The 15,006-nt window shown below is 38.7% G+C and overlaps 1 protein-coding gene across 2 annotated transcripts; it reads right to left on the reverse strand.

Moving 5' to 3' along the window:
• Window positions 1–9: 9 nt before the first annotated feature.
• On the reverse strand, window positions 10–12,632 carry TTC5 (tetratricopeptide repeat domain 5). Of its 2 annotated transcripts, XR_001517499.2 has the most exons (11): window positions 12,532–12,632; window positions 8,926–9,058; window positions 7,780–7,991; window positions 7,241–7,391; window positions 6,143–6,234; window positions 4,498–4,554; window positions 3,806–3,952; window positions 3,412–3,626; window positions 2,174–2,318; window positions 306–413; window positions 48–187 (listed from the first exon to the last, which is right to left on the reverse strand). XR_001517499.2 is itself a non-coding variant. In XM_006918285.3 (10 exons), the coding sequence occupies exons 1-10, from the start codon at window positions 12,580–12,582 to the stop codon at window positions 68–70; spliced, it is 1,323 nt and encodes a 440-aa protein (XP_006918347.1). In that variant the 5' UTR covers window positions 12,583–12,632; the 3' UTR covers window positions 10–67. The 2 variants fall into 2 exon arrangements, 1 of the variants encoding a protein (XP_006918347.1); XM_006918285.3 differs by lacking the exon at window positions 306–413 and having other exon boundaries at window positions 10–187.
• Between the last annotated feature and the right edge of the window lie 2,374 nt (window positions 12,633–15,006).

Raw genomic sequence — 15,006 nt, forward strand, 5'->3', positions numbered from 1 at the left:
CTTATGGATGCCCCTTGAGCTTATCTCCTCGCCTCCACTCCCTCTTTAGCATGCAGGTTAAGTAAGGTCATTCACACTGTGGCCGAGATGCCACTGTAGCAGCAGCCTGACTGCTGGAGCCCTGGGGCTTCCCATTCACCACCAGCAGGAGGGGTGTCTCCACGCGAACACTGGAAAAGGAATAGTCCTAGAAAAGACAAACAGAGGTTCGTTATAGATCCTAAGATGGAACAAACTCCTGCAGGGGGATATACCACCTGTGACTTTCTCCTCCTCTCTCCCTTCTCAGTATACACACCCCTTACCTCCATCTCACATTCAACAGAGCTGAGCTAACAAAGAGGATGTGATTTCCTCAAAGTTGTCAATCTTCAGAAGAAAAATCTGGGGCAGGTAGGGTGCCAGCAGTGTCACTACAAGAATGAGACAATTCTCTGATTCAAAAAAGACAGGTTCCTGGCACTGCCTAGCAAAAAGGTGCTTTCACAGAATCTTCCCTTCCCATAGTGTTTGCTGACAATTATAACTACATACACATAGCAGCCAGACAGAGCCAGTGGAAATTCTGGGAAATACTTAGTCCAGGTGTTTGTAGGGCTTTAAGTTAACCTGCCATATATAAAGTTACTTCTCCTTTTATTCCAAGAGAAAGAAACAGAATGTGTGGTTTAGACGTTCTCCTAATAACAGAAAAGATATCAGTTCACTTTACTCATATCTACTCTTGGTTATCTACCTTGGTAATAACTGGTACAACCTTCCAAAAACGAATTTGGCAATATGTAGCAAAAATGTTAGAATTCTGTATACCCTCTGGAGCCATTACTGTACATTAGAAATTCATTTAAAGAAGTAATCATGGATATAGGCAGATATAAAAATATTTACTACAGTGCTTTTTTTAACAGGAAAAAACTGGAAATGATCTAGATCTGGAGTCAGCAAATTTTTTGTGTATGGGGCCAAATAACAAATATTTTAGGCTTTGAGGGTCAGATCATATCATCTCTGTCACAGAAGATTTCAACTGACACTGTAGTGCAAAAGCAGCCACAGACAATAGTAAACAAATGAGTGTGACATTTTCTCAAAACTTTGATTCTAAACGCTAAAATTTGAATTTCCTATCATTTTCATATTATCGCAAACTATTACCCTTCTTTCAATTTTTTTGAAATTTAACTAACAGGCCATACAAAAACAGACAGTGACCCAGATGTGGTCAATAGGCTATAGTTTGCTGACCCCTGAACTAAACATAAAAAAGAAAGTTAAATACCTACTCTCAGAGAGAGTTTTTATGAAGATTAAATGAGCCAGTGCAGGCAGTAGAGCTCTTAGCACAGCTAGAAGTCAGTTAATGTTCAGTAAATTTTAATTATCACCATATCTATGCGTAAATTCAGAGCGATATTGCAGAATATGTAAAAGCACAGGAAATGCTCATAAACATTTGCTTATGATTAAAAATACATATGAATGTGTATATATATATTTATGAAAGGAAAAAGACTGGAAGTATACATATCAAACTGTAAACAGTAACGTCTGAGTGACAATACTTCAGTCTATTTTTATAATTTACTTTTATTGAGATAATTGACATGTAACATTGTGTAAGTTTAACGTGTACAACGTGTTGATTTAACACATTTCTATATTACAACATGATTATTACCCTGGTGTTAGCTAACACCTCTATCACATCACATAATTATTATTTCTATTTTGTAGGAGGAACAATTAAGATCTAGTCTCTTAGCAACTTTGAAGTATACACCATATTTTTGTCTATAACCTTTGTGCTGTGCATTAGATCTCCAGGACTTATTTATCTACTGGTTACAAGTTTATACCCTTAAATGACATCTCCCAAATCCCCCGCCATGCAGTGATCACCATTCTTCTCTCTGTTTTCTACAAGTTAGGCTTTTTAGATTCCATATATAAGTGATATCATATAGTATTTGTCTTTGTCTGTTCAGTCCATTTTTTTCATTTTTTTGGTTTACCAGTAGTTTCCCTTTTTAGTAAAAATTACATATGTGTGTATATTTGATATCATACACACACACACATATATACATGCATTGCTGTATATATTTTTTAAGAGATAAACTTGGTCCCCCTTTCAGAGCCCATAAGTTGAGAAAGAATCCTAGCTATGACTCACCTTTCCCTTGTGCTGAATTCGGTGAAGCCGAAGGTTGGGCTCAGGGATGGCTACAGAGTCCCCAATGAGCACTCCCCAACTCTGCACCATGTTGTACACCATCACTGCATAGCAAGGTCCGTCTGAATCTACCAGGCCAAAGGTGCTGCCAGGTCATGATGGGTTAAGGGGAAGTAGGCAAGAAAGAAGAACAGAAACAGTGGTTTTAAAATACCAGTAAAATAAGCAAGGGCTTTCTTAGGTGCTTATTAGAAAACCTATTGAGACCTCATTTGTCTTAAATATATAGTATCTTTAGAGAACATGCATAAGACTCATTAATCTGTCACTCCGCCAAGAATTTAGGACACATGCACACTGAGACCATTCAACAAACATTAATAATGAACTAGCTCAAAATGTTACAGCTGAAACATTATTCCTGGTCTACCAATTTAACTATCACGACCTTCATCAAACTCTCCGTGAATTTAATGTAATTCTACAAACTGTCGCCAAATACCCATTATGTGTCAAGCATTGTGCTGAGCAGTAAGATACCAAATCAGCAATGAGTGAGCTTACAGTCTAGCAGGAGTCAGACAGTTAAACTATCACTTACAGTACAACCGTTATAGGTGCCAGAATAACTTTTCCCTTGTGCTAAATTCAGTAAAGCCAAAGGCTGGGTGTGGGAACCCAGAGGAGAAATGTTTAAATCAAAAAGTAGGGAAGGTTTCCTTGAAGAGACCCTGAAACTGAATCTTAAAGAATGGAAAATTAGCTGGGTTAAAAAATAAAAGCTAATTCTCAATTAAGGAACAAGAGTAGGGACTGACTGAGAGGAATGCAAGAAAACTTCCTGGAAGTGAGTGGAGGACCCGGGGTGATGGCACTGATTAAACTCTAATTTTTTAAGAGTTAAAATTTTCTAAATGAAAATTCTTAACTCGTTTCCTCTGCTAGACTATAAGCAAGCTTCACTTGAGTCCTTTATGTTTCTTTTTTTCTTTACTCCCTATAACACATATAGCAGACGCTCAATAAATATTTGTTGAAATAGAGGGGGAAATAGATGGTAATGTAATCTATATCATTAGACATAGGCTACACACTACCGGCACATGGTATAGTCACAGAAGGGAAGCAAAACTCAGTCATCTGTGACCACTAACAATGCCTCTACTGCCAGAGAAAGGCCAGATGCGAGAGCACTAGTTCCAAAGGGTGAAAAAGAAGAAAGACAAAGGGAAACTCACAAGGGGACCTTCTCCTCTGTGGTAAGGCTGAACACCACCTTTCCCAGGACCACAGCACCACTGTTCACACCAGGCTGCAGCACACTCAGTGGCTTGAGCTCGAGGGTCACCTTCTGTCCACAGGCTGACTGATAGTGCCCATCACCACAAGGGCCGAGATGGGCTGGGCGCAAGCTTCCCAGCATGCTTTGCAACTTTTTGGTCTTCATCTTTCCCTGCACAGGAAGGGGAAACAGACACCAAACTGAGAACTAGTCACTCTCCTTGAGAGTCTCGTCCTTCCCTCCCGCCTACCCACTTCTAATACGATCACTACTATCTAGGCTTATTCTGTTCTGATTTATTCACCTGCAGCAGAATAAAAAAGTATGATTCAGCATTTAGACATCTTTACCTTGCTCTCAAGGAGACTGGTCAACTTGTTCAAGAATTCCAGGAGTTGTTGCTCTCGCTGCTGGGGCTCTAGCCAGGCAGGGTCCAGTGCTGCGGACCGAGAGAAGCCCTCCAGGGCCTCTCCATAATTTTCTTCATATTTATGTAACTGCACAAAAAGTAGCCAAATACCTCCCAATTATATGTATATTTAACACAAACTATGCCAGGCGGGAAGTAATAGCACCATGGACTAGGACTCTAGAGAAATAAATGTTTTCCTACCCAGTTGTTTTCCTACAACACACATCCTGAAGAGATGGTAACACCTTAACATCCTTCTTCCCGGTCAGGGTGATCGCAACCCCAAAGATGGAGTCATTTCAAAAAAGCTAACTTCCAAACTCTAAAACAATTAAGTTGCATATATCGGGTCATTCTATTTTTATATTCATAATGAACATATCAAAAAAGTCTTCTGTCTCCTCCATCCTCATATACCCTCCCACCTCCACAACCTCTTATCCTTGCTCTCCAGTGACTCCACCAGATACTGAAGTCAAACTGAGCTAGTTCTTCCTAGAAATAATTTGACTTTTCTCTTGCAGCTTGTACCCAACCTTGTCTCTACGAACATTCAACTATCCTCACAGGCTGAGACCTGGATATGTTATTTATTTGACTTGCAGATGACCACCACCCCACAAGTCTCACCGTTGCCCTGTTCAGATGAAGGTCAGGATTGCTGGAAGCTGTCCTGTCTACCTTCTCCTGCAGTGGGATAAAAAGATCATCAGTGGATCTCGCCTTAATCTTAAGGATGGCCATGCCCAACATGTCCTAGGCCACCTCTCCCTGAAAAAATTCAAGTCTCTTCCTTGTCAAAATGTTACCTATACCCACACTGCTATACAGCCATTGTTTATGTGCTATATTATGCAGTCCCTGAAACCCCAAGGATAGAAGGGTTTCTGTTAAGTGTGTGAACCTTTAAAAATATGATTATAATTTATCCATGCACTGGTATAAAGATGAAGAAATATGTGAAAGCATTCTGACAAAAAAAATGTAATAGTGAGATGATGGTATAAATGAGGGAAACTGAGGAAAGAAATGATATCAATGTAATACATTTCCTCTGCCTATGAGAATAGCTCCAGGCACAGGTAGAATCATGTTTCCATACCCAAGTCCCCTTAAATCACACATTGAAAGTCAACTTCTGATTCTCTAGTTTGTGTAGATGGCCGGAAACACATGACAGTGCTGACAAATGTGCTAGAAGAAACTGCTGGCAACGTTCATGGATATGTTCATTTTATTTTTTAAACTCGATTCATTGCCTGGCACATTGCAAAAGCACAGACAACACGAATTAAAATTGTTTAAATGGTTAGTTCACATATGTTTAAAAATATGAGTGTGGTTGAAGAAGAGTTAAAAGCAACTATTTAGTAGAGGCCAAATATAAACTTTTAAAGGAGTATATCACATTATTCTTTACAATATAATCATTAACAAAATTAAGAAATTAGAGTAAAATATAAATCCTCTGCCTAAAAGTTCCTGATTGAAAAAAGGACAGTCCCTTAACTGCAAATTTGACTCTAAGGTAACTGTAGTCTTTATTCTGCCACACCAAGCAAAGGAAGTGATGGCAAGTTAAAAAGCAATTCTCTGTATCAAGAGCAGAAAGCAAATGAAGACATGTGAATAAGGCCTAAATAAAAAGAGCTCAGAAGGCCAATGGGAACCTTCCAATCATGAGTAACCAGGCCCTCAAAGCCTGAAGGAAACTTCCATGCAAGTGGCTATCGGTATAAAAATGGCCTGAAAGCCTAAGCAAAGCATGAGCTCTGGTGAAACAATGCCTAAGAAGTGATGTAGAATGGGTTACATGCTGTCTTCTATTTTCACTTGTGGGAATTCCAGAGCCGTACTAATGGTTATTCTGAGGATAGCACTTGACTCATACTTAAGTATTAGAGTTTTCGTTTTTCTTAAAATATGAACACAAATATTAATCAGCATTATTTTAATAAAGACTTTTTTCCCATTTAAAAAAAAAAATGAATATGTTGAGATGGGCTCTGTGATTTGGTTATATATGCCTTAAAAGAAATCTAGACAGCTCAAAGAAGCTATCTAGCACTGAGGCACCATACTGCAAGTGGTTAGTAATACTCAAGATGTAAGAAGAAATGTCACTTCTGCAGACACACCTTTGCAAAATCACTCACATTGGATGCCAGCAAGCACTGACCATCCTGCTTGCTAAAGAGCCACAGGAAGACTTAATGACACTCTTGTTTCTGTTGCTGCATCTGTTCATGTGGCCTGGGTGACCATAAATACTTACTGCTTGGGCATAGGCACTAAGGGCTTGCTGGGAGATCTTAGGGTTCTGGCCAGTATTGAAGTAGAGAGAAAGGTATGCATTCCCCAGAATATCTGAAAGAGATATATAGTTTCCCATGTAAGGAAGTTAGAAGTCACCACTCCATCCTAACAAGTAAAAGCTGAACAGACTGAAAAAGCTACAACTCTTCTTGGATGGAGAGAGTACAACACAGGGCAAATTACTACCCCCAAAATTGGAGAGACAGAAAGGCAAATATAGGGATTAATGGCTTAGCGGAGCAGAAACTCACAAGCTGCCACAAGAAGCAGCGCTGGGATACAAAAAACTGAACTGTAATTGATGAATAACTAGAGGCTCAGCATGGACAAGTTTGAGAGTTAAAAACTGCAGGGGTCCCAGTCAAAAGGGGGGCCCCACAGTACTGTGAGATTTACCACTAGTAGCTCAACCAGATTCCCACATCAAATATCAGAGAAAAAAATCCCCTCCTACTTCCAGCAAGAGTAGGGGTAAAAGGAGCCATTTTGAAATATGCTAGAGCCTTCTGTTCTTAACAAGAGTTAATAAGGCCTGCCTTCAAGGGAAACTAGTTAACCTGAGCCTAACTGACCTAAAGAAGGGAAACACACACTATAGCCATCTTGTCCTTTCTAAGGAAGGAGAAAAATACTGAAACAGTAGTAGATGATATTAGAGTCCAAGTTCAAGAGCTGACCTATTTTGGTCACCCTCAAAAGTCTATTTGAAAGGCCTCACATCTAACACAAACCAGTGATGACACTACATTTAATATACTCCACACTCCATGGGGATAAAGAGGCAAACATGGACCTGAAGGAGAAAATTAAACACACTAAAATAAGCCTTGCCTTGCTTATATGGAAACATAAGCATCCTCTCCCTGAATGAAAAGATTCAAGAGTTCCTAGAATAGTGGTCCATCAAAATACCTTTTGGGCTTCTTCAAATCAAAAGTACCTTGGCTTCACACTTAGAGTCAGACTCAACAGATGAGTTCCAGATGGTTCTGGTATGCAACCATGTTTGAGAAACACTGCTCTAGAAACTGATTGGAGATCTTTTGGGAGTACTCACACCAAGAGCGGCCATCATGGATATCCATCTGCACAGCCAATTTAGCCTGCCGGACACTGTCCATGATGTGGCGAGAATGTTCATCTCCAGAGTCAGTCCGCAGCTGGCGAAGCACCATCGACAGGTTTTGAAGGGAGACTTTGTTCTTACACTGCAAATGGAGAAGACATATATTTAAGCTTCCTGATTCTCGTTCCCCTTTCCAGATCTATTCTATCTCCATCTTCTAAATTTAATTTGTCATCTTAATTCTTACTGCCATCTGTACTTTAGGCCCACATTTACAAGAATCGACTTGGTTGCTAACTTTTCTTCACTTCTCATCTACCCCTGAACCTTATCCCATCATCTTCTTTTCTCAGTCCCCTGTCCCTGTTTCCCTCATCCAGGTCTGTTCCTGCATCCTTTCTCCCTTCTCATTCTATTCTCTTTGTTCCAATGTAGTTCTACTCTGGTATTCAGACCCTAGGGAAATTCAAAGAACCAAAGGAATCCCATCCTTCCCAACTGTGTCTTCTAGATGATAGTGGGTGGCTCACATGGGTGAGGGCTCCTGAGAAGCAGGTGTGGGCAGCTGCAACATCCCCTTTCTTCCAATACACCTCACCCAGCTGGTTCCAGGCTTCCACTAGCGTGGGCTCCAGCTTGACAGCTTTTGACAGAAGCTCCTCAGCCTTAGGGCTATAGTCAGGAGTCACATTCAGTGCCTTCCCAGTCAGCATCAGAACCTGTGCCTTGCCCTGGACAGAACCTGGGAGGAAAGAGAAAAGATAAAGCTACGGCAGAAAAGAAAAACCCAGGCAGTCTTACAGATAAGACCAGGACACTTTCTCTCAAGGAATAACTCTATGCCAGCTCTAGAAATTAAATACTTGAAGAAAATCTTTATGAACAAACCACTTATTGAAAATCTGCCATATGTAAAGTAACATGTTATGTAATGGGATAACAAAGAAAGCATTACCCTTACCTTTGAGTGACTTACAATCTATTGGAGAGGACAAAGTATATACAGGGACAATTAAAACCACAATGAAAAGGAGCATACGCATAGAGTGAATGAATGAGCTTTAAAAAGTGAAAAGGAAAAAGGACAAGACCCTCCAAGTAGGAAAATGATGTAGACAAAGACAGAGGCAGAAATACACGTGATATGTTCATGGGAGAACGCATGTTCCAATCTGAATGAAACAAAAATTTCTCTTGTAAGTAGTCAGAGATAAGGGCAGGAAAAAAAGTCAGAAAATGGAAACGTGAACACCAGGTTAAGGGATGTAGACTTCAACCACTCAACAGTAGGAATCTGAAGATACCTGAGCAAAGAGGCAGACAAAAGGATAAGATTAAATGCATAAAGTAATAATTTAGAAAGATAATGGCCGTGGTCATTATATAAGTTGATTTGGAAGTAAAAAATTAGAGGCAGAAAAGTCGGTTAATAAGATCACTGCAACAGTTCAAGCAACAAGTATGATCTTTTTTATTTCATGGCATTTGCTATAATCAAACTTTAAGAAAATTCGTTTAGAGGACTAAAAGGCTGCCATCCTGCACAGGGGCCCTTAGAAAAAATATTCTGCTGCAGCAGCCACAAATAGGATACCAAAGAGCCTACAGAAAGGGAGCAAAACTCTATCACATTTCAGTGAAGGACAGAGGGTTGCATGCTTTTTTGGGACTCATACCCACTACTTCCTCCATCTGCTGCAGGGTCTTCTCCATCTCCTCCCGCACATCCTGTTGCTTCCTACCAGCATCCTCAACACTATGTGTCTCGAAATAGCACTCTCGAAATGAATATAGTTGATCCACCAATTCCTAGGAAATATAAGGATGGTACCATTAATTGGAGAGAACACCAGAACAGAAAATTTGCAACTGGCGAGAAATACTGATTCTATAACTCACCTAGGAATAACACAAGAGGCAAGCAGACATGGCTATCAAAATGCCACAAATCATGAGGGAAAGTAGCCAGTGTCCCATGCCAGTCTCTGTACTATGATGATAGTTCTCTGTCTTCCAGCTCCAATAGGGCTTCTAACAGAACTAAGCACTTCACTTACCACTTTGCAACTTGAGATAAAATGAAAGTTAATAAGATAATCCTATCTGATACTGGTCCCCAAAGTATAAAACTTTGAAATTTATCCTCAAAACTGGACTTCCTAACAAAAACAATCTTATCCCTGATTTTTCCTATGCTGGTATCTGAAAATACATGACCTTTGTGAATATGATAACATGTGAGAGTCATCACATTCCAATGACAGACCAATTTAAGTTTGATAACCTTGGTATTTTTGCAGGATTTTGTTTTGTGAAATATTTGTATTTAGAGGTTTTTTGTTTGTTTTGTTTTGTTTTTTGTCAAGTCAATTTCTGGCTCCTTTGCATTCCTTCCGAGTAAATATGCTCTTTCCTCTATCTTTGAGTCTTCCTGTGACACCAGGTTTTCCATTATCTATTCTTTCCTGAAACCAAATAACAGCAGAAATATTTAATACTATTCTATCGTCTTAACTACCTCCACAGCACATCCTAAATCCATCTGCCTGTCTCCATCCCACTATGACTATCCTGCACTAACTAAATCAGCATCATTACTTGCCTGGATTATTACAAGAACTTCTTACTGGGTCATCTTACTTCTACTCTCTCTCATTCTCTTCACTATAGTGAAAGTGACCTTACAAAAACATACATTATATCACAAACCCTCAGATAGTTGCCCACTATAGGCAGAATAAAATTTTACTATAGCGTAGAAGATTATATGATCTGACCTCCCACTACTCATCCTGCCACAAACTTTACTACCTACCACTCTCCCTCCTACAATACTCAAGCCATACTGGCTTTTATTCAGTTCCTCAAATCCACCAAGTTCAATTCTGCCTTGGGGTCTTTATACATGCTGTTCCCTCTGCCTGGACACTCATCATTTAGATCTCAGTTCAAACATCAACTTCTCAGACAGGCTTTCCCTGACTATGCAAACTAAAGTAACCTCTTCCTCCTCTGGCCACTGTTAAACCACACTTACTTTTCTTCATAGTACTTATCATTTGAAATTATGTAACCTATTCATTAACTGTCTGTTATCTGTCACTACGATTGGAATGTAAGCTCCATGATGGGAGGGACTTATCGGTTTTGTTTAGAGATATACCAGAGCACTACTACAGGGCTTGGAACATCATAGGCTCTCATTAAGTATATTGATTGAATGAGTTCATGAATCATCCTTGTCTATAACAAATACTTATGCCCTATACTTCAGCAGTCCCCAAACTTTTTGGCACCAAGGACCGGTGTTCCTATGAGAATCTAATGCCTGACAATCTGAGGTGGAGATGAGGCGGTGATGCTAGCGCTGAGGAGCTGCTGCAAATACAGATAAAGAGTCACTTGCTTGCCCATCGCTCACCTCCTGCTGTGTGGCCCGGTTCCTAACAGGCCATGAACTGGTACTGGTCCATGGTCCAGAGGTTGGGGACCCCTGCTATACTTAACTTAAAACCCAACCTAGGACAAAGGGAATGGACTAGCACCCTATGCAGCAATGCTTTTCAAATTTTATTCATGTGTATTATTTCCCAGACCCAGCCTGCAGAGATTCTGATTTCACTAGTTTTAGCAAAACTAAAAATCCTGCATCTTAACAAGTACTCTAGATGACTATAATAAAAATGGTCTGTAAAATACACTTTGAGAAATACCCTTTTATACATTCCTTCTATCCTAAGGTGTCTTTAAGATGAAATTAAAGCTTACTAATATTCTCATGAATAGCAACATCACTATCTTTTTCCTCTCCTCTACTCCATTCCTCTATTCTATTCCTGCACCTTCCCCGCTCATCCCAAGATACCCCAGATACCTAGTGCATTTACCAAAAATGAGCACAGGAAAAGGCAGCTCTCAGAAAAAATTACAACCCATTTCTCATAAAAAATTACAACACATTTCTTTTCACCCTGCAATCAGCATGGCTGTAAATTAGGAATTTTAGTCTTATTGTTTGTTTGTTTGTTTTTAGTTATTAAACAAACATGCAATGCATTGTTTGGTTTTGTTGTGATTTGTTTTCTTGGATTGAACATTTTAATAACTTTTTTCTCATGGCAAAATCAATATATATAAGTTGTTAAAATTCAAATAGGTACATGTAAAAACTACAAAGTAAAAATTCCTCATCATTCCCAATCACCTCAGGGATAACCACTGTTTAGCATACTTTTTCATATTTTTTCTATACATATAAAAACATATATACGATGATAATATTTCTAATATGGAGCCAGGGTTCAGAATCTGATTTCAGCAAATCACGCTTGGGAATAAAATTAAGCTAATTCAAGTCAACCGGGAGACAAAGCTCACACTCTAAAAAGTGTTATTATTTTAATCTGTTCAAAAATCAAAATCTCACCAATATTTAAACTTTTTCATTAGAAACTTTTAAGCAAGTTACAAGCCTGTCACAGGTCTAACGCTTAAATTCCAGGCTGTCTTAGAACACAAAGAACTGAGTTTCTAAGGTTTAAGAAAAATCTTGTATGTACTGTATACTTGAAAGCAATAATAAATTTTTTTTAAGAAAAAAGGAAAGAAAAATCTTGAGTCATTAAAAGAAAGATAAAGAGCCAAGCAACTAGTAAGCTCTCACGTACCAAGTACAAAAGACTAGTCCTGGTCAAAACCGCAGTCAACTGTGGACTGGGTGGAGTCTGGACCTCTCTGCATCTGACCCCAAACTGGGAGCGCAGCAGAGTGCAAAACAACAACTGTTAAGTGCTAAAGGAAGTAACAACAACAACAACTGTTAAGTGCTAACGGAAGTAACCAGAATACATGCAGTGCAAGGCATTATTGTGACTGTTACCAATTTCAAGGCAGAAAAGTACCGAAGAAACGGCCTTGGTAGGGATCAAATCACGTAGTAATAGCTCCCGTAGATCGGCCGTACATGTGTGAATGCTATCTGTTATGCGTGAATCCAGAAAAAAAACTTCACAAGAATGCGCAGGTATAAAGTTAGGAGCAACAAATCCTTTTCCATGCAGGACTGAAATTAAGAGCAGTCAGGTCAGAGCAAGGGGTCCCAACACACGTGTGGGCTGCTCCCCTTCCTTGGCTGCCTGCCGCTGCACCTTCGGAAGTTGTTATAGTAACACCAACACATGCAGTGTCGTGTATTTGCAAGGAACTCGCAGGTACTGCATAAACTAGGTTCCTTGCTTCTTCCCAGTACGAAAGTACATATAGGTTTTAACCCTCTGCCCCACCTGCAATTTCTGCAAGATCTGTTTGCCTTCTTCCTCTTCATCAGCCATCATTTCCCGGCCACTCTCGGCTCCTCCGCCCCCAACTGCATAACCACAGAGAACCATACCACCCTCATCCTGGAGCCACAGCGACATCTAGGCCTCTGGAGGCTTAGCGGCATTTGGGTAAAGGAGCTGGTTTTCAAAGGGCAGCGCTCCAAATCAACTTAACCCAATGCTTAAAGCTCAAAGGAGATATTCTATAATCACTTTTGAGTTCATAAACTTGTTTCTTTCCCAAATCCTGGAAACAAAATGTTCTCAGCTTAATTGCACCTATATTTTTGTTTCATATCTTTCTATTCACTTTTACCCTCAAAAAAGAAGACAGGTTAAGTCAGTGGATACCTGTGTTACAAGTTTAAAATTTGAAGGAAATGTACAGCACATGGTCAGGTAACTTGTCTGAATATTTTCCAAACTTTAGTGATTTTCTGTAAATGAGGAATTTTATTTTGAACACATTATCCTAATAAATCTACTACACTTGAGATGGTATTATGAAAGCTATCACTAACACACTAATAGTATATTCGTACACTAATTATGCTTATTTTTAGACTATATCCAGGATATGTAAGAAACAATGACTGTCTCTGGAGAGGGAAACAAAGGAACTGAGAATTGTCGGTGGTCAAAGAAAATTCTTTTAATTGCGTACACGTTTTATCATGGACATGTATTAGTTATTCAAATATAAGTGTAATTTTTAAGTAAAAATTATTTTTACTCTGTACGCATTTCTATATATTGCCCTAAAAAATTATCGCTGGGTTCAGGAGAACCCACAAAAAATGATATAAATTGAAAAATCTCCATCTCCAAATTCTTTTCACAGTGTAATTTCACGTTTGAATTTTTTCATGTACATGTATTAGCTATTCAAAAATAAGTATAATTTTTAAGTAAAAAATATTTCCACATAGACTATCTCTGAAAGAGACACAAGACACTGGCAACAGTAATTTCTTTCAGAAAGCAGAAGTGAGTGGCCAGGGGACAGGGTTGAAAGGGAGACTTCACTGGATGCCTTTGCTGTACCTTTTGAATTTGTACCATGTGACTGTATTAAACTTTTCAATAATAAGTAAGTTTTTTTAACAATCCTAACAAAGTTTCTCTTTACTTTTTAGTTTTAATTATAGCTTACTTGTACTTCAAACTGATTTTTTGAACTTGAAAAAGTAGTTTAAAGTAGAAATCATGACTGTACATAAAATTATTTCCTCAAAGCATTATCCAACAAAATTTAAAACTGTATAGGGAAGAAAAGTACTTTATACTGTAATCTATAAAATCAGTGTGATTAGCTATGAAATAGGGAGGGATGTTTTAAAACTTTTACTTCAAGATTTTTCATCTTCTTTCTCCAACACAATTTTAACTTTGGGGTAGGGAGATGAAGGGATAGGTTAAAAGGTGAAGGGGAATATAGTCAATAATAGCGTGATAACTTTTCACGGTGACAGATGGTTACTAGACAGTGCGGTGACCACATCGTAAGATATATGTCGAATCGCTGTTATGCACCTGAAACTAATATAAAATACTCTGTGCCAACTACACTTTAATAAAATTAAAAAATATAAATAAATATTTTTGAAGAGACTGTATATTCTATACTCCTATAGGGTATTCACTGCCTTTCTACAATGACTAAATATGAAATATCCTCAAATTATTTCAGTATGACCTTATTACCTAAAAAACAATGGGAGTTGGCATTTAGGATAAGTCCATTGTAATTCTTCTCAAACCAGAAAATCATAAAATTTAAGAATTACAAAAGATTTACAAGGCAATTTATTCAATCTCTCATTTTGCAAATATAGAAACAAAAGCCCAGAAATTTTTCCTTTTATTTTTTTAGTTTATAAAATGAACTTTAACATTTTATTTTTTTATTTTTCCCCTCCCCCACCCCTCCCCTCTGTTAACCACTAGTCCATTGTCCATGTCCATGAGTCTACGTTTGTTTGTCCTGCTCATTTGCTGCTTTTAGGTTTTAATTCACATATAAGTGATATCATGTGATTTTCAACCTTTTCTGTCTAGCTCATCGCTTAGTATGCTTATTTCAAGGTCTATCCATGTTATTGCAAATGGCAGTATTTCATCTCTTCTTATGGCTGAGTAATATTCCATTTTATATATGTACCAAAGCTTCTTTAGCCAATCACCTATCGTAGGACCTTTCAGTTGCTTCTAAGTCCTGGCCACTGTGAATAATGCTGCTATGAACATTGGTGTGCAAATCTCTTTTCAGGTATGAGTTTTCAAATCTTTGGGGTAAATACCCAGTAGAGGGATTGCTGGATCATATGGTAGATCAGTTCTCAGTGTTTTGAATAACCTCCATACTGTTTTCCATAGTGGCTGTCCCAATTTGCAGTCCCACCAGCAGTGTATGAGGGTTCCTATTTCTCCACATCCTCT

Source organism: Pteropus alecto, unplaced genomic scaffold (genome assembly GCF_000325575.1).
Source record: "Pteropus alecto unplaced genomic scaffold, ASM32557v1 scaffold1197, whole genome shotgun sequence".
NCBI classification, from domain to species: Eukaryota; Metazoa; Chordata; class Mammalia; order Chiroptera; family Pteropodidae; genus Pteropus; species Pteropus alecto.

Coding starts and splice junctions, on each gene's coding strand:
- TTC5 (XM_006918285.3), bottom strand. CDS start 12,582: ATGATGGCTGATGAAGAGGAAGAAGGCAAACAGATCTTGCAGAAATTG. Junction 7,992..8,925: donor GCAGATGGAGGAAGTAGTGG/GTATGAGTCCCA, acceptor CTTTCCTCCCAG/GTTCTGTCCAGGGCAAGGCA. Junction 3,627..3,805: donor CCAGTCTCCTTGAGAGCAAG/GTAAAGATGTCT, acceptor CTTCCTGTGCAG/GGAAAGATGAAGACCAAAAA.